The sequence below is a fragment of the Lycium barbarum genome, chromosome 12 (assembly GCF_019175385.1).
Source record: "Lycium barbarum isolate Lr01 chromosome 12, ASM1917538v2, whole genome shotgun sequence".
Lineage (NCBI taxonomy): Eukaryota > Viridiplantae > Streptophyta > Magnoliopsida > Solanales > Solanaceae > Lycium > Lycium barbarum.
The window spans coordinates 85,808,277-85,828,068 of NC_083348.1; the positions used below are offsets into that span (position 1 = coordinate 85,808,277).

Below are 19,792 nucleotides of genomic sequence, written 5' to 3' on the forward strand. Positions count from 1 at the left end.
CCTTGACCACAAGAGCTAGTCTATTTGTTAGTGGCTAGAATGTTTTGGACAAGTCAATACAACAACAAATTTTAAATTCAAAATGAAACACAAAGATTCTAGCAATAATTGATTATACAGAGAAAATCACATGTATTCCGGTTAAAATAGAAGAATAAACAAATCTGAGTCTGAAAATTTATCCAAACCCAGATCTGTAAGACAGTAACAACACGGTTTTAATTATTCTATTCTGTAAATTAGTAAAAAAGTAAAATATAAACAGTTCTTTGAATCTTTCCATTACGCTTTCGAGAAAAAAAAAAGATAAAAAAGAAAAAAGTGGCACCACATAAGTTATAGTATTATATTTAGGCAATTCTTTTCTTCTCTCTTAAAATCCTCTGAATTTTGCAATTACCATTTGGGCTTTTTTGTTGAGACAAATCGATTCCTAACTTTGTGTGTGTATTTTCCACTCAACTCTGCCTTCCTTTCTTCATCTCTGTAATCCACAAATCCAAGTAACGGCGTCGTTTATTTAACGCCCAGTTTTCCGATTTGCAGTACGATAATGGCTAAACGTGGTTACAAATTGCGTATCCTTTTGCCAATTTTGCTCTTCATTCTTCATTTACTGAAATGCGCTTCAACTTTGAATCTTACTGTGATGTAGTAGTTTCTATTTGATCTGAGGGTATTTTATAAAATCCTAGAGTAAGTTGCTGGAAATTGAAGGAAAAGTTTAGTAAATTTTCATCAGAATTTTGATTTTATTTAGGCATTAGAGAAATTTGGTTGGAGTGAGCTGAATGAAATTTATTTTAATATGATTTCTGCAATCTAAGTCTTGAGATTTAGCTAAGAATTAGTGTTGTATGTGCATTTCAACTTCAATGTGTAATTTTTTAAATTTCAAGTATGTGGAGAAGTATTAATTTTTTTATCGGTATGATTTATTTTAAGATGAATTCTGCACTTCCCTTTTGGTTTCCTAAGTATTTAGGTTTAGCTAAGAGTTGGTGTTGGAGGTGCATATTGTCAACTTCAATCTGTAATTTTATTTTAGTTTCAAGTATTAGTTGATGGGTTGTTGTGATTCTTGACTAATATGAAATATAGAGGAATTTGTGGCGCATTCGGGGAATGTAAACTGTTTAAGATTTGGGAAGAAGACGCGTAGACAGTTTCTCACTGGTGGAGATGATCAAAATGTGAATTTTTGGTCCATTGGTAAACCAACATCCACTGCGGTGAGTTTCAAAATTCAATCTTTTTCCAGTTCAGTTGCCCGAGTAATGTCGTTTCGCGTAATTGAGATATTTGATTTTATTTCCCAACAATGAGATCTTTCCTTTTGTATGAATGTATAGTTCAAATGCAAAATGCGTTAAAATGAGTGATTTATTATGATTATACCTTCTATGCTGGAAGAGCTGCTGCTGCTTTTGTTGTTGGATCCTTCTCTAGATAATTAGAGCGCGTGATGGTCGAGGAATGAGATGTGATGTGCAATTTAAATGGGGTAGAGAACTTCTAAAATTGTTAATGCTGCCACTTAAAAATCTTTACCCGTGGAATTGGATCTGCCACTTGAAAATGCCAGAGTATCCGAAACCAGTAACATGTGGATCATGCATTTCCAAATTTTGTCATTTATTCATCAAACTGATGTGTTGATTTGCAGCCTCTGGTATGATAAAGAATACAAATATATGGAAAATTGTAAACCTTTTGAGTATGAAGTGATGGGTCATTCATCTAACTTTGAATGCATGGATTGACTCACTGTTTTGTGAAGCTACATGTTTAAATTTTAATTTATGTTATATCACTAGTCATCTGGGACTGAATACTCTGGTTTTGTGCAATTGTGCAGAGCCTGAGTGGTCACACAAGTCCAATAGAATCTGTAGCTTTTGACTCTGCAGAGGTTCTAGTGCTTGCTGGCGCTTCATCAGGTGTAATAAAGCTATGGGATCTGGAAGAAACAAAAAGTAAGTTGATTTATCTTTTTAGCTCTATATTCTATAGAATCTATACTAGCTTTACTCATAAAGCATTGCAGTGAATCTGCTCGAAAAAAATTCTCAAAAAAAGAATGTGCTCGCAATTTGTATTTCATGGCGTTTCTGTGTCATCCTCTAAGCACTTTTCCTACTTGTTAAATGTTGGTCTTACCTGCTAGACCTCTAGTAACGAGAAAACATCGCCTGAAGTTGCCCTGGCCTGTTGGCCCGATGATTTGGTGTAAATGAGTCAAGCATATGTCTTAATAGGAGTAAATGTCTTTTTACATAAAAATGGCTTGTTGATTTGATTGCTTGGGCAAGTTAGTTGCAATTAACGCTTACTGCATGATCATGTATTCATTAACCAACTCGGTATGTAACTGAAAGGGCACCTTTGGATCTTCAGTTACACAAGAAACTTGCTTTACGATTTCAAGATTGACATTAGTCATATTTACTGAACATCCTTCAAGTGTTCGAATTATCTGCCTATTAAATAAAATATGCGATCCTTTTTTGCTCAGATGAGCAAGTATATCCAGCCTGACTCCTAATCTGGTAATTGTTCTTGAAGTGTAGTGGTTCGCACTCTTACTGGACACAGATCGTATTGCACTGCCTGTGAATTCCACCCTTTTGGTGAATTTTTTGCATCTGGATCTATGGACACTAATCTTAAGATATGGGATATAAGAAAGAAAGGATGCATCCACACATACAAAGGTCATACTCGAGGAATAAGTACCATAAGATTCTCTCCTGATGGCCGCTGGGTGGTTTCTGGTGGATTTGACAATGTTGTGAAGGTAATTCCTAAATTGGATAAAAAAATGTGACATTATAGACTCTTGTTGCTAGAGTATTTAACCTTTATTGTTAGTCAGGTATGGGACCTAACAGCTGGAAAGCTCTTGCATGACTTTAAGTTCCATGAAGGGCACATTCGATCCATAGATTTCCATCCACTTGAGTTTCTTTTGGCAACAGGTACTCCTTTTATTCTGAACCCAATCGTAGAATTGGTGCTCTGAATTTTTTTTTGTCTGGTTTTCTTCTTTCCCTTACCCTTTCCTTTTGATGTAAATGATTCTCCTACCTCTGTCCTTGACCTGGTCTTCTTTTGTTTTATTTCATATTTCAGTTGTGACTTACTTTGAGCTTTTAAGTAGAACCGGAAAAAAGTAGCTTCTTCCAATTTTTTTGGGACAAGATTGCCCTATCAAAAATATTTACCAAATTAGTTAGTTGTGACTTCCTTTTTCGTAATTTAACGTGTAAAATTACTTTTTGAGATATTTGCCAAACACAAACTACTAACAAATCACTTCTCAAATAATTTAATCAAGCAGAAACTGCGATCGAAAAGGACTTTTCATACTTTTGATAAGAAGTACTTCTAGCTGATTTTGGCAGCTTGGCCAAACATGCCTTTTTAATAGACTTGCTAAAAGGTTTCTGGGTTCTTGCCTACCCTTGTCATAAATAGTGCTACTTGCTTAACTTTTCGATTAGAAAAGAGAACATATCAATTTTAAATGAATAAAGGAATCACAGGAAAAGATGTGTGTTTCTAAGCAAAAGGATTTATTCCACTGATTCATTGTTCAGATTATGAAAATTTCAAACATTTCAGGAGGTGGTGGTGTACTTGAGTCGAAAATGGTTAAAGCCAGATCCATCATAAGATGGCATTTTTAAGTAGGATCAAGTAATTAATTCTCAAATCTCAATGAGGTCTTGTACCTTGTCTCTCTCCAAATAAAGATGATCGTTTTTCCTGCTGTTACTATGTAATCTTGTTTTAACACTTGAGTTGTTCTCAGGTTCTGCAGACCGTACCGTAAACTTTTGGGATTTGGAAACATTTGAATTGATTGGATCTACCAGACGAGAGGTATCTATGCCATCTTCTTTCAACTTTTCATTCTTGAAAAAGGAAAAACGTACACCATGTGCAAGCATTGGAAGGCGTTCTTAGTTGTCTGCTTGTTGGTTGTTAGGATCATATCCAGATATTTGTATACATTTCATGCTTTGTGTAATAACTCTGACTACTTGTACCGTTAGTTATTTCCCCCTTGATGTTGCCTTCATGTTAGCTTTTCTGCTATATGCTTATACCAAAGTGCTTCTATAACTAAATAAGATTCTCCCATTTTCCTGTTAAAACATGTCTTAGAAGTTGCAATTTAGAAAGTTGGATATACTACAGGAAATGATTGAAGCAGTTATTTTGTCAAAACAATTATGAGGTTCTTTCTTGGATAAGCAATTTAAGATCGAAATGGTTATCTCATGTGAGTTTCTCTTCCTATCTTTCTGAGGATGATAGGAAGAGACTCTGTAGGGAACAAAAGACTTGGGATATCTGCTAAGACTGTTTGCTGTCGTCTTTGTGCCCCTTATGTTTCAGTTTACTCTTGGATGCATTAGGAAGGATAGGTGGGCTAAAACCATTAGACTCGCTCCTCAAAATATTTGCTGTCGTCTTTGTGCCACTAATGTTTCAGTTTACTCTTGGATGCATTAGGAGGATAGGTGGACTAAAACCATTAGACTTGCTCCTCGAAATATTTGCTGCCATCTTTGTGCGGTGTGCCCCTGTTTCAGTTTACTCTTGGATGCTTTAGGATGATAGGTGGGCTAAAACCGTTAGACTACCTCCTCAATATATTTGCTGCCGTCTTCGTGCCTCTTATGTTTCAGTTTACTCTTCGATGCATGAGAAGGGTAGGTGGGCGGGCTAAACATTAGACTTGCTTCTCACTCCAAATGCTTTACTGGTCAAACGAATGTGGTGTTCTTTTCGGGCATAGAACCAAGAAACTGGCAATGTAAATAAATTTCTCGTGTTTGGATAATTTTCTTTTCTGGGAAATATTGATACTGGTGCATATTCTCCTGCGATAGGAAAACAGGACGTGATGTTGAATCCAGTATATTTGTTTTGATTAGATTTTTATGTTAAAATTTAACCTACTCGGATACGATTAGTTTTTTGAAAGTTTTGACGTGCTCTTATAGGTTGCAGGAGTACGATCAATGACCTTTCACCCGGATGGAAGGACTCTGTTTTGTGGACTGGATGATAGCTTGAAGGTTAAGCTCTTGGCATTCTGCATTTTTGTAATTCTATTGTTGAAATAAGCAATTCTCATGTTTGTTGACCACCTTTGACCTAAAGGTTTATTCATGGGAGCCTGCGATGTGTCACGACTCTGTTGAAATGGGATGGTCGACTTTAAGTGATCTCTGCATACATGATGGGAAGCTTGTAGGTGGTGCCTATTACCAAAACTATGTTGGAGTTTGGGTTGCAGATATTTCGGTACTTACCTTGATCACCAAAGCTTAAGTCAACTTGTCCATGGTTTTAGTTTTAGGTTTATGTTTACATTTGACCTTTATGTTTCATAATTAGTTATTTTCATTTGCTTTATTCTGTGATTTTTATGCTCTTTCCTGCCAGCTTATTGAGCCCTATGGAGCTGGTTTAAATCCAGAGAGACAAAGTAACTTGGAGCAGAAACAGGAACACGTGGAGTGTCGTTTAGAAAGAGTCGGAAGCAACAGAAGTTCTAACTCAAGTCTGCGCTGCACATCACCTGACATTGATTCCAAGGAAATAAAGAATATATATGTGGATTGTAAGTTGTTTTTACATTTTCCTCTCAAAAACAAAAACAGATCATGGAAACTGCAAAGAAAATTAACAACCTGACATTAAGGAACTCTAATATTGTCATCTTGTTCAAAAAATAGAATGGTCTGGGTAACTTCTTACTCGATATAGTGATACTACATTACTACATATAACTGGTTATCTGGGTGAACCAACTTGTTCCGTCATTTTAGGTTTAGTAGTTCTAACCTATGTCGCTCGGACTCTCCAAAATTGTTGCCGCACCCCTGTCGGATTCTCTAAAAACACACACTAATTTTTGGAAAATCCGACGCACCCGTTGATATTTTTGAAGAGTTCGAGCAACATCGGTTCTAACATGCCAATGTTGGGTAATTAGAAGACTTGACCTTGCCACCGACGTATTCTTCCATAAAAGGATTTGGTGAATTTCATCATAGTTCTTCATTACTAGTTGAAATGCAACTTTTTATTGGATAAACTCTTTCTACTTCATCTAGTATCACAATTTTCAATTTACATGTCCATATCTAATGGCAGATCTAATTCCTATGCACTTCAAAATTCCATTTTGCAGGTGAAAATCCTGTAACCATTAAGAAAGTTACTTCTCAATCACCAAAAGTGGTTCCGCCTTCAGATTCTAAGGAAAGCAAGAAACAGTCGAGTCAGAAGCTTAATTCTGTCGTTGGTTTACCTGCAAAAACTAATGGATTGCCAGTAGGTAAATCATTTGTCGTCCCCAGTGTGGTACCTCGTGATATTCCAGAGGAGAAAAATTTGGATACTTGTAGAAGGGAATCTATTTCTGCAACCAGTTTAAGTGGTGGTATACCACAAAAGCCGTCTCACATAAAGCGCCAATCCAGAAACAACTTCGATATGGAGAAGATTTCTTTGGCTCTTGAGTCTGAATCTGCAGACAGTTTGCCGTGTACAGTAGATTGTAAGAAGGAATCAAATGTTGATAGCCGGCTTATGGCAGATAATAATTCCAGGGAATGTTCTGAGGCAAAAGATTCAGCTGTCAAGCATGGTGGAGAAAAGCTAGAGAAAACTTCATTGCAACCACTGCTGAAGAATCAGGAGAACCGTTAGTTCTAAAATGCTCTTTATTTGAATTGGCTTTTGAGCTCCCTATGATTTGTTTCCATGTTGCACAGTTTTCTGCATTCTTCCTCGGTTAATCTCTTCGAGGTTTTCTGCTAATTTTGGGCTGGTGATCTTTACTTTAGTTACAGGTTTCTTCATCTGGAGGAATTTGCTCGTTTAAACTTACCTTAAAACAAAAAAAATGAACTCTAAGAAATTCTTAGTTTGTGTTTGACTAGTGTTCAGAGACTTATGGCACATTATCATAAGATTGTTTTAACTTTATGTTATTTTATACCTGATCAGTGCTATGTCATGCTGTCTGAAATTATCATTGTCTGCTTTTGCTTGATACTTTGTAAGTCGCTGGTATCACTTCCTGATTTGGTGACATTTTAGTTTTTCAGTAATGGTTTAAAGTTTTTTACTTGACCTTTTCTTTGCACATACAGATGCATAAGTTAGAAGCATGAAAACAAATGTTAATTTTATTTCTATTATGTTTCAGGTAACGTGGCTTCAGAAGGCAGGAAAGAGTCACATCCAGTTCGATTTGTGAATGGAGGTTGGTGTCTGATAAAACTATGCTGTAACAAAAGGAAAAAAAAAAAAGTTAAGCATTTCTTTTTTTTATGTAAGTAAAAAATCAGATACATTCTAATAGATGCTTTGCTTAAAATGGCAGTGGTGGTAGTACGAGGAAGGACGCGCAGTTTGGTTGAGAGGTTTGAGAAAAGAGAAGGGTTGAACATGGATGATGTCCATAAGCTGGATGCACAGTCTCATTCTAAAACTGAGGAAACAGTAGTATCCCCTTTGCCACCTTCCTGTTGTAAAGATGAGGAACCCGAAACCTTTACCAAAAAAACTGATGATGAACCAGAAACATCCCCTTTTACAGCTTCTCGTTTTAAAGCAGAGGAGGCAACCCGCCCCTTGCCTTCAGCTCTTTCGGAAGCTGAGGAAGCAAATATATATGCTTTGCCAGCGTCTCAATGTAAACCTGAGGAATTAGACACATCCCATAAGCCAGCTTCTCAGTTTAAATCTGAAGAAGGAAGAACAACCCATTTACCAGCTTCTCATTTTGAAGCTGAGAAAGTTGAAGCATCCCGTATGCCAGCTTCTCAGTTTAAATCTGACGAAGTTAGAGAATCCGATTTACCAGCTTCTTGTTTTAAAGCTGAGGAATTAGAAGCATCCCCTAAGCCACCTTCACAGGTTAAATCCGAGTATGTAAGAAAATCCCGTTTGCCAGCTTCTCGTTCTAAAGCTGGGGAATTAGAAGCATCCCCTGTGCCAGCTTCACAGCTTAGACCCGAGAATGTAAGAAGATCCCGTTTACTAGCTTCTCGTTCTAAAGCTGAGGAACTGGAAGCATCCCCTGTGCCTGTTTCTAAGTATAAAACTGGAGCAAGAACATCCCGTCTGTCGACTTTCCGTTCAAAAGCTGAGGAAGCTAAAACATCACGCTTATTGGCTTCTCGTTCTAAAGCTGAGGAAGCACAACCAGTCCGCTTGTTGTCTTCTGGTTCTAATGCTGAGCGACCACAATCAGCTTCTTTGCCGGTATTGATCTTGTGCCATCTATACTTGATTGTTTCTTCTTCTTTTTTTTTTCCCTTTTTTTTTTTGTTGATATGTTTAGATTGCCTGGTTGTATCTGGTATACCTGTACTTTCTATCTAAGCAATGCTGCCAATGTTGAAATACATGTCCTCCACTGTGCTATGTAAATTATGTGAACCTAAAAAAATCTCACATAGCTAAGTGCTCCTGCTAGGAACGAGATGTTCTGTATCTAATATATCTACGAGGAATGTGGTTTAAACTCTTAAAACAGGTGATGAGAGGATACATAAGAAACCCCAGTTAGTGCAAGTAGAGAACTTAACAGATAGCAATATTCTTGGACAGTGTCATAAAGAGTTACATTACAATTTACAAGGAGTTATTTTATTATCATTTTTAAAACTATTTCTTTATGGTTTAAAAAAAAAAAAAAGGGCAGCCCGGTGCACTAAGCTCCCGCTATGCGCGGGGTCCGGGGAAGGGCTGGACCACGAGGGTCTATTGTACGCTTTGAATTGGGTAGAACTCCACAAATATTCTTTGATTACGCTTTGAATTGGGTTATTCTAAAGCCCAAACTATATATTAGTATTAGATCTTTTTCTCGTTCTCTCCAAGAACTTGTGAGAAATTGAGAAATCTTCAGCTCCTTTGGTCTCAAGCTCTCACCCTCTCCTGGAAAAACTTCCTTTATTTGTGAAATGGGAGAATTTCGGGGAAAAAAAAATAACCACATAAATAAATTTAAAAAAGAAAAGAAAAAGAGAGAAGGTAACTTTCTATTCTCTGCTTCCAGGCTTTATTTTTTCTCGCGTCTCATAAGTTGACATGGGAAGACGCGGTGGAGTTAGGATCGCAACTGTTTTCATTTGTAACATTGATTTTTTTGCAGCTTTCTCTTTCAATATATCAATGCTATTTGGTAAATACTTTCTCAACATTGGCACAACTCACTGTATGTTATTTGCATACGTGCAGAATACTGATCAGCAGACTATTGCACAGTGTGAGTCAGCTCAGAATGATGATATTGTTATTGAAGATCTTATGCAAAGCCATGATGTGCTGCTAAGTGCGTTTAGATCTCGTTTGACAAAGCTGCAGGTAACCTTTAGCTGGTGATATATTATAATGCGAGCATCTATTTACATGTGTTACACATATATTACTTTCTGCATTCCTAACTTCATCTTAGAAATAACTTTTTAGGAGAAATGCCAGTCTAATGCTGACAGCAGGACATGCAATCTTTGTAGGAATTTCGAATTATTTTCTTGTTTGATACTTTGATATAGGAAAATCTGTTTGTCATCCTGTAATGCTTGAAGCCTCTAACAAGTATAATCTTTTAACCTCTCAGGTAGTTCGTCACTTCTGGGAACGGAATGACATCAGGGGTGCTATAAATGCTTTGAGGAAGTTGCCAGATCATTCTGTGAGCATTTATTGAAACTTCTCTGTCATAGCGGTCTCTTCCCAAATATTATATTTGACAAATTCTCCTATGTATTTCTTAAATTTATTTCCTCTTGCAGGTACAAGCTGATGTTGTGAGTGCCCTCATAGATAAAATGGAGATTATCAATTTGGATTTGTTTTCCTGCTTGCTGCCTGTACTGTTAGCCTTACTTGATAGTAAGGTAGAAAGGTACATAGTGACACAACTCGCAGATTCAGTTATTTATGATGTCTTAACTTGCTTACCTCCTTGAAGTCATAACAGGGAAAACATTACTTTCATACTTCCACTGTCTTAACCGTCCCAAATTGTGACATGTCTACCTCTGTTTCCAGTTTGACATTCCTTCAAATATGGCTGCTTTAATGATTACTGCAATATAAATGGTGATTATTTATTCTTTGATTATATACCAGTAAAGGAGATCATCGTTTCTTCATACAATTTTCTAGGGGTGACCAATCAAGCTGGGGTGACTGGTTTTGAGTTTCTGCAAAATAATGTATTGGTTTTCCCCCTCCGCCCTGTCAAATTAGAAGTTTTAGCATGGTAATATATTAATTCGAAAGGTTAGAACAGAAAAGAATGAACAATGACATACATATCTTGGCATACCTTGACATTTTGTATGTTCTTTTTTAATCAGTTTTCACCATGGTGGTGAATTTTACTTGGTTCAATTGAAGCTAAGGAAATAAAAGTGTGATTACCTCAGATGATTTAGTAGCTTTAAACAATTTTATGGTTTTATCTGTATTGATGTGGTCGGGTTGCGTTGCACACTTATTTTATTTCATGGAATTCTACTGTTAATTTTTTTTTTTTTTTCTGATTTCCACTGGTAAATTCCGTAGTTTTTTTTTTTCTTTCATTTTCTTCTTCACATGTTTAATGCTTCCGTCTGTTTCCTCTTCTACAGGCATGCAAATGTTTCTCTGGAGCTGTTGTTGAAACTTGTTGCGGTCTTTGGCCCCGTAGTTCGCTCAGCCGTTTCAGCACGTCCATCTGTAGGGGTTGATCTTCATGCAGAAGAAAGGTATTGTTGCTTATGTGGTTAGGTAGCTCACTTTTCGTTTATCTTTATCTGCTTGGATGATGGTAAATACAAAACACTTACATTTCTCTGATTTTCCACAATGTAAAACAGAATTCAGTGCTGCAGGCAGTGCTTTGCCCATCTCCAAGATATACAGAAAACACTTCCTGCACTTATAAGGTAATAAAGAATCCACTTCTTACTTCTCATTATTATGATTTTCTTGTCTGAGGTTGCAGGTTTGAACCTTAACCTAAGCCATATTTTTGGCAAATATGACCTTTGTGGCTAAAAATTGTGGTTATGTAGTATCGAACCCACGTCCTCTTATAGCTTAAAACATAAGTTAACCAGTGGGTCAAGGCTATCTCTTACCTGCCAATGTGATATTAATAGCTTTGTTGTATCTTCTATAAATATCAACACCGCTTACGAAAAATCCTGCCTACGCAACCGATCAATATGTCTGTATTGGACTTTTTGAAATTTTCAAAGTAGGTTGATGCAACTTCTTGTCAAGTAGACTTCCCTTTATTTTCTTTAATAACATCCTTTGGTGTTATATCCAGTGCAGCTAAATCCCAAACTCCTTATATCTTGATTTTGTTGACTATCTCAATTTCCGTTTGCATTCTATTGTAGGAGAGGTGGTCTGTTGGCAAAAGGTGCATTACAATTGAATCTCCTACTTCAAGAATCATAGTCCAGTTTATCATATATGATTTTCCTAATAGCAAAGCGAGACAACAGAATGGAAGTTAGCGAATGTACAATATTCTCGAACTGATGGGCTCTTTTTCGACTCCCACAATTTTGCTCCTCGGGTTTCCACGCTACCATTTTCAAGAACCTTGTAATAGCGGAAAACAAGCAAGATGGAAATACAATGTCTGTCCTCTGCCACCGCTGCAACTGGTTTGGGAGGCAAAGGTAAAAAAAATCAACATAAAATTACCTTTTGGTGGAGAGTGGCACAGCTGTCTTCATCCAGACACGGGTTGAACATATTTTAAGTTCCTGCCTGTATGTATCCATATGTAAGTTGTGTACATGTATCTGTAATAGTAAAAAATGGATGAGATGTGTACATCATTTGATCAATGAAACATATGTTCTTACGCCCTACTTGTTATTGGAACTCTAAATATTGTATTTTCTTCTCAAGTTACTATAAGCTGTTCAGTGGTTAACTGGTGCAATATTGAACTAAGCGTACAATGGTAAGCTTAATTTTAAATGATGACTAAGGTGAATGTCATTATACAATAAGACTCCTATTATGGAGTATATGGCCGTTCTCAAACGCGTATAATATAACACATTCATACATTATTCTTCTTCCTTTTTGATGTTTCCAAACGGTCAATAAATCAACACATATTTAGGTTAGGAGCGAGACTTATGGAAATTTAATTAGGAAGCAGAACTTAAAAGTTGCCGGCTGATATTCGAAATGGCAACATCAAGTGAAATGGACGTTCAGCAAAACGACTTGCATTTATAGAAAGAAAATGAATCTTACCACCAAGTTTTTCAAAATACCTAATAAGAATGTTCTATATAAGGTTATAAGTAAAGCAGAAATGACGTTCATAAACGTTAGTCATAATAGCGCAACAGATTCAGAGGTTAACTACTTCTATAATCTATACAGGATAAATGACGTTCACAAACTTTTGACCATATAATTGTTGTTTGTTTTAAATTATTTTTATAACATTAAAAAGACAACTACAAATATGGCGATTTAAATACTATTATGGTTCAAAATTCAAATTGTAGCCTCTCGGCCACTGCAATGTTTTCTTTCAAATATATATAGATATTTTTTCAGTTCATCAAGTTGAATTTAAAATAGAAAATACGTGTAACTTATTTTCTTTATGCAGTGCGTATGACACATACTTTTATGTGTTTCCTTCGTCTGTTTTTTATTTTTGTTGGTTTGGAGTTTGGGGGGTATATATTTTCCTACGGATAATTGATATGTTGTTGTTGAATTCATTGGTTAAACAAATACTTGTCTTACGAGATCAAATCACGCAATCCACTTCCCCTTTCCTCTTTTTTCAGGACTTACTTGAAGTTAGAATGTAGAAACGAATAAAAATAATCAGTTAAGATATTAAAGTAACTGCATAAAATTGCACAAAGGCACAAACATACGTCTCAATCTGTTAAAGGTCTAAAATAGAAGGCACTAGAAGCATCGAATGACACACCATATCTGAAAGGCATTTTTACATTGACCCCAAAAACGCCTAGTCCAAGTATCACTCTCATAGATTCTACTAGTTTGCTTATTTATTATTTTGCTTTTTTCTCCATGAAAGTTGGCAGCTATCTCTCTCTTTAGGCATATAGAAAGTTTTTAAGTTCACTATATGGACTGTATATATTATTTATTTAGGTTATCTAATTAAATTAACCAACAATATGAAGTAACTTTCCTTAATAAAAATGATATTGTAATCTAATGGTGCAATACATCAATATCCCCATAAATTTGTCATAAATTATATAGGTAACTTATCTATGTAATTAGCGCATGAGAACACAATCATAAGCTTTTCCTGAACGTAATTAGTGCTTGAGAACACATGTTTTTTCTTAATTGAAAGTGTCTAATAAGAATATTTTATCATGTGTTCAGGCTCTCAACTTAGAACATGTTATAATTCGAGTGTGTAAATAAATTTACCGATAAATTTTAAAGGATTATCATGTATTCCGCCTTATCTAAAATACATACGACTGCATTAATATGTTATAATCAGTTTAATTGAATTGTTAGAACTCAAGTCCCAGCCAACACATATGTGTATGTACAAGTCAATCTAATTGGGACATGGTCATTCAAAGTCAGTCAAATCATACAACGTGTAAGAATCGAAATGATATGAATGTCATATTCTAAACTTCAAGGGTCATTTTATATTATTAAAATAACACTTTTTGACCCCCAAAAATAAGAAAATGCCATTCACCGTTCGTCCCTCAGAGTCTCAGAGAGGAATAGAGATATTTTCAGGTAAACCAAAATTCTCGAGAAACAAACAGAAATCTCCAAAATTACAGAAAGAATACAGTTTTCTCCATGTTTTTCTCTTACATTAACCATTCTTCATCAATCATTATCCTGCTTGTTTCTTTCTTTTTCACCTCAATTTCCCATATCTTCACAAATCCGTCAACCCCTTTTCTCTCGCTTTTTCTTCCCTAACAAAACAAAAATTAACACCAACCCAGATAATTCTTGACACACACACAAAAAAAAAAGAAAACAATCTTTAAAATAAAAATAAAAAACAGAACTTTTCAAAAATTACCCACCAAAATCAACCTTCCAACTTTGCATTTTACGTTTAGAAAACCATGATTTCCCATTATCTTTCAAACCCAAAAAAAACAAACAGTTTTTCCCCCTTTTTCTCGTAATTCCCGATGATGTTTTGCCGTCGCGGCGGTAGCTGCTAACGTGCGCCGTCTGTTGTTGCTAACGTGCCCCGATTAGATAACGTCGTGTGGGGTCAGATTCAAAACGGAATTTTTTTTTAGGGGGTGTGACATTATTTTTTGTCAAGAAATTATCTGAGCCGTACACGTGGAGGTTGTGGATTTTGAGCGGTTAGGATGGAGGAGGGGGTGGGGCCCAAGTGGGGTACGTGGGAAGAGCTAATACTCGGTAGTGCTGTTCGTCGGTATGGGATTAGAGATTGGAACGTCGTCGCTTCGGAGCTACGTGCAAGGACTATAAATCCTTACTGCTTTACCCCTGAGGTTTGCACTTTTTTACAATTACGTCCCCCTATTTTTATGATAGCGACAATACTCCTTATAGAAGAATTATTGTTCTTTGTCGGATACTAGTATTTATTTATTTATGTATTGCCTCGGTCTCCTTATCGGTTTGATTTTGTGGGGCCCATCTAGTATGATAATTAAATAGGCCCTTATTTCTTTCTCTATTTAAACAAGACAACCACCTTATTTTTCTAATTATGAATGGTGTAGTGGCAGATTTAGAAATTTAAGTTTGTCCCTCTTGAGTATTAGAAAATACTACATACTTTGTACTTTCAGTCTTTCACTGCTGCACTAAAGCAATATGTGAATAACATACTTTGTTTATAATATAAAGTTTTATCACTTAATCATAGTTTATTGCTAGTGTGTTCCTACCTTAGTTTAGCACATGGCTTTATTATGCATCCAGTGTGAGTAATTTGTTTTCCAGTATCACTTATAGCAGCAGTGGGAATTTCATTGTTATAAAACCAAATCATTTCTTTGGATAAAGTGAATTGTTTGGTAATCAGTGGTGGAGCCAGGTGTTCGATAAGGGGTTTAAAATATGGGAAGTAAACACACAAAGAAGCCCAAAGGGGCTCAACATCTACTATCTATACATAAAAAAAATAATTTTAACCATGTATAAACAAGGTAATTTTCCGCCGAAGGGGGCCATATGTGGCTTCGCCCCTGGTTTGGTTGTGTCGCCAAAGGCAAAGCCACGATTTGAAATTTATGAGTTCAGAATTCTAGCACTTTTTAAGTTATTGAGTTCTAAATTGATAATTTTTAATTTATACATATTAAATAGATTTTCTTAGATAAATACAAAGAGTTCGAACCAAAATTAATGGGTTTGGCCAAACCGGTACCTTGTTCTCTGGCTCTCCCTCCGCTTGTGTCCTGTCTGTCCTAGTAAAATTGAATAGATAGAATTACAAAATTATTGTTGAGGTGGAGGGGTCCCCACTTAATTATGTGGCAAGAGGAGTTTGGTTGGTACACTTTCAAGGTGAACCAGAATCTGAAGCTTTTGGTGGGTCATAATGGTTTTGGGGCAGCCTAAACTTTTGTCCCTATTAATGATCCTGTGGCTGCCAAGTTCCAAATAGTGAGGTGACCCCCAATGGAAAATGGAATCTTTCATGTAGTGGTGTAGCGCATTTCATATGTCAGTGTTTCTTGGTTGCTTTATGTTTTAGTTTCCTACTACCAAGATTTATCTGGTCTTTGCCTTTGACTACTTGGTGATCTAGTGGTGGCTGAAAAACTGATAGGACAACTCAGGATGATCTAGTATTTATGTACTATGTTCTCTGAAAAAAGCTGCTAGCTTTACGGCTATGTTGTTCGGACTCTCCACAAATATTACTGCACCCATATCGGATCTTCAAAAATGAATAGTTTTTGAAGGATTTGGGACACACCCTGCATTATTTTTTGAAGAATCTGAGCAACATAGCTTTATAGAAGCTTGGTATATAGATATGTAAGTTCATGACTAGTAAAGTTAATTGGCTTTTCTTCCCTCACTGTCTGCAAAATTACTGCCTTTATTTTCCCTTTCCTCTTGATCTTAGTGTGGGATTCTTCTGCAAGAGACGTGAATTAGGGCAGCATTGTAGTCTCTGCTGTAAGCCTGCAACAGAGTTGATTCTAGCATTTACGTACTTAAATTATTTGATATTGAGGACCATAGACATCATAAGATCATTGGTTCTCAGCCATAATTTTCTCACGTGTTGTTGTTGGTTTTTAGTTGCAACTAGTTGTAAAATGAGATATGTGGTGTCTTGGCAGTTTTGAGCAGCTTCCTTCATATCCTGTAAGCAAGAGTTCAAGATGATAAATATCTTGCTAACTATGTAAATGCACTAACCAGAGACAAGGAAACAATGAGGCATACTAATTTCTTTCATAATAATTGTAGTCCTTTGATGACCTATGACTAGCCAATAAATAACACTGTAACAGATTAAATAGCCAATAAATAACACGGTAACAGATTAACTTCAATGTCTTTTCTTGACTTTGTTTTCTCCATGCCTAAGTTTGTCATACCTTTACCCATACTTTATGATATGCTGATTTGAGTCATCGACAAAAAACTTTAATTGCAGGCCTGCAAAACCAGGTATGAGGAGTTACGTAAGCGCTACTCTGGATGCACGTGAGTCAATTTCTTTGATATCATGAGCTTATTTAGTTTATTCATGAGTTAGTTACCCTGGCAGTTATGGCTTCTGACACATATAAGGAGTTTTATATCCATCTTATAGAGTGCACATCACTGGGCTATTTTATCTTGTATAGCTACTAGCTTAGTCTACCGCCTGTCACGCTACATGAGTTCGCTGTTAAATTTTTTTTTATGCCAAAGCCTCAGCTTTGGAATGAATACATGTTTTCCGTTTAGTTACATTGAATTGAGTATAATAGGATGTCATCCTTGCCCTAACCAGTGTCTTACTTCTTTAAACTTCTTTTGGCCAGTGCTTGGTTTGAAGAGTTACGAAAGCGACGAGTTGAAGAACTGAAGCGGGAATTGGTGAGATCTGAGAGCTCCATTGGGTTAGTAAATATGCTGCTTCCTGTTTTAAGTTGATATAAGCACTAGCTAATAAATCCTGCCATTTTGAAGTTCTTGGAAATACTGAACACATTTCTATGGAGAAATCTAAAAAAAGCATTTCTGGTCTCGGATAATTATATATATATTTTCTTGCTCTCTCACACCTCCTACACCCCCACCCCCCCCCCCCCCCCCCCCACACACACACGCGCAAACAAAAAATCGCACCTTTTCCTGTGCCTCAAATAGGGAAAGTAAAGTTGGAAAAGGAGGGAAAGGAGAGAAAAAAGTATTAGGAAACGCAGAGTCATGTTATCTTATGATGTTTGGCATAAACTTAGGTGTCATTAATGAATATGATGTCACTTTCCCCTGCATCTGAATGACATAAAAATCTTGTTCCACATGCCAAGTGGTCATTACATGTTCCACTAATTATCTGTTTCCTGAAGTAACTCCATGTTTCTCAATGTTCATTTTCAGGTCTCTTGAGTCAAAGATTAAAAGCCTAAAGGCTGAGAGAGAACGGTCTGGTCAGATAGACTACGGTTTGAGTCACACCGAATCTCCTGCTCCTCTGACAAAATCCGAAGATATTGAGTCTTCTGTGAAAGAAGAAGCAAAGGATGGATTGTCTGCTGGCAGTTTCACACTAGATATTAGAACAAACCAGTCCCCTGAGTCTCAGGTTCCCGCCATACCCTCAGCTACAGAGACGGTTGTAAAGCTAGAACGTTCCGAATCTTGGGAACGGGACAAAGTTCCAAGTACAAGCAAGGTTACAGAAGCTTTCAATGGAAATGGAGGGGCTGTGAGGAAGAGAAGAGGTAAGAGGAGAAGAAAAGATACCGTTTGGGATGCCAAAGAAGGGAGCATCGAGGAGAGCGATAACGTATGTTCAACGAGTCTCGCCTCCACTTCTCACTGTAAAGAAGCATTAACCAGTTGTGATCAGAGTATTAGGCATTCTGCTGTAAGCGATCATAGGGGAGCTTTATCTAGGTTTAGGAACGATGACTTGATGAGGATTTTCAATTCTATCACACAGCACGAAGCTGCTATGGTCTTTAGGCATCGTCTTGATAGTCAGAAGAGAGCAAGATACAAGAAAATGATAAGGCGACATATGGATATCGAGACAGTTAGATCAAGACTAGCCAACTGGTCCATCAAAACACCAGGTGAACTCTTCAGAGATTTCCTTCTACTAGCCAACAATGCCATGGTATTTTACTCGAAGAGAACGAGAGAATACAAAGCAGCAACGGCCCTAAGAGATATTGTCACTAAAGCATATCGGGAACATTACAAGGGATCTTACCACAAAGCTACATCGTCCCTCCTTCCATTTCCAACAATTGGTAATCCACCTGGGAAACCACGAAGTGTTCGCCCTCGCCCTTCAAAAGACAAACTTCAAGCCAAGTATGGCAACTATGTGAAAGACATTATTGCTGGAACACTAGGAAAACAGAATCATAAACCAGGTGATGCTGATTCTAAGGTACCATTGCAATCTTTAATATCAGCTAAGAAGGGCTTCAAGAAGCCTGGAAAAATCAAGTGTGGATCGACTATTGAGACTGTTAATCCACAAACTAAAGTACCAGCTAAGGAATCCACACAACACAATATTAAGGTTAAGAAGGACCATCGAATTAAGCCTGTAACCAAAGAGAGGAAAAGGGCTCGGCAAAAGTGATTTGGTTAGTGTCCTAGGTTAATTTATATTTCCTTCTTCTTCTTCTTTTTGGTATAGAAGTTTTCTCTGTATAATCTTTCTATTTTCTGTGGCCATTTTGCCACTAGGCTTCATCTTGAAAGAGGAGAAATGCAGGTGTAATATAATATTCTAATGAAGTTGTGGATAATCAGCTGCAAATTTTGTTTCCCCTTCAGTTATTATCCATAAAGTGTTAGCTCGCACAGAGTGAACATCTTTAGTTCAGCCGATTAAAAATTAAAATGGATGTGAACTAAAAGTCGACCAATGAAGAAGGCTGTTTTAGCGTGTGCTGCATCAGTAACCTTATGTCTTAGCAAGTGTTTGTATATAAAAAAGAAGATGAACAAATTCCTTTTGCAGTCAAGATAATTTTACTTCATCGTACAATAAGTATACTTGCGCTATTGAGTTTCAATCTTCTACTTTGAGCCGAGGGTCTATCGGAAGTAGCCCCTCTACTTCGCAAAGATAGAGGTAAGGTCTGTGTACATTTTACCCTCTCTAGACCTCACTTGTGAGAATACACTGGGTATCTTATTGTTGTTATATTTCAATCTTAAACTAATCCACGATTTCCTCTTACAAAACTAGACTTCTCTTCAACCATTTTATGACTCATTTCCTCATCAGAAATTAGGTTCAGAGAAAGGGGTGACTTACAAGAATAGCCTAGGAAATGAGTGGTCTTGAATTTTTGACGCCGTTTGTCCTATGGACAAAATATCATTTAACAAGTTTTGTCCCATTAGCAACACTTTTGACGCTGAAGGTTTTCCCATCGGTTAAGCGGAGGTCAAAAGTTCAAGATAACTCATTTTCAAAGTCATTTGGTACAATTTCGAGAAAGGCTTACTTTTCTAAGGGAACTGTTCCGGGCAATTTGCAGGATTGTCCTTCGTTGGGGGTGGT

General features: G+C 36.7%; 2 protein-coding genes across 3 annotated transcripts; both read left to right on the top strand.

Annotated features, from left to right (window-relative positions):
* The first annotated feature begins 341 nt into the window (after positions 1–341).
* Positions 342–11,911, top strand: LOC132621242 (katanin p80 WD40 repeat-containing subunit B1 homolog KTN80.4-like). Of its 2 annotated transcripts, XM_060335427.1 has the most exons (18): positions 342–578; positions 1,102–1,232; positions 1,859–1,976; positions 2,571–2,797; positions 2,876–2,978; positions 3,815–3,885; positions 5,016–5,090; positions 5,176–5,319; positions 5,461–5,638; positions 6,212–6,727; positions 7,235–7,291; positions 7,412–8,295; positions 9,277–9,402; positions 9,659–9,733; positions 9,834–9,946; positions 10,677–10,793; positions 10,905–10,973; positions 11,436–11,911. In XM_060335427.1, exons 1-18 carry the CDS (start codon positions 554–556, stop codon positions 11,494–11,496), a joined length of 3,090 nt encoding a protein of 1,029 aa, XP_060191410.1. In that variant the 5' UTR covers positions 342–553; the 3' UTR covers positions 11,497–11,911. The 2 variants fall into 2 exon arrangements, with proteins under 2 accessions (XP_060191410.1, XP_060191411.1); XM_060335428.1 differs by lacking the exon at positions 342–578 and having other exon boundaries at positions 2,566–2,797.
* A 1,777-nt stretch (positions 11,912–13,688) lies between these two features.
* Positions 13,689–19,055, top strand: LOC132622176 (uncharacterized). Its single transcript, XM_060336725.1, has 4 exons — positions 13,689–14,573; positions 16,706–16,755; positions 17,079–17,156; positions 17,641–19,055. Exons 1-4 carry the CDS (start codon positions 14,427–14,429, stop codon positions 18,857–18,859), a joined length of 1,494 nt encoding a protein of 497 aa, XP_060192708.1. The 5' UTR covers positions 13,689–14,426; the 3' UTR covers positions 18,860–19,055.
* The last annotated feature ends 737 nt before the right edge of the window (positions 19,056–19,792 follow it).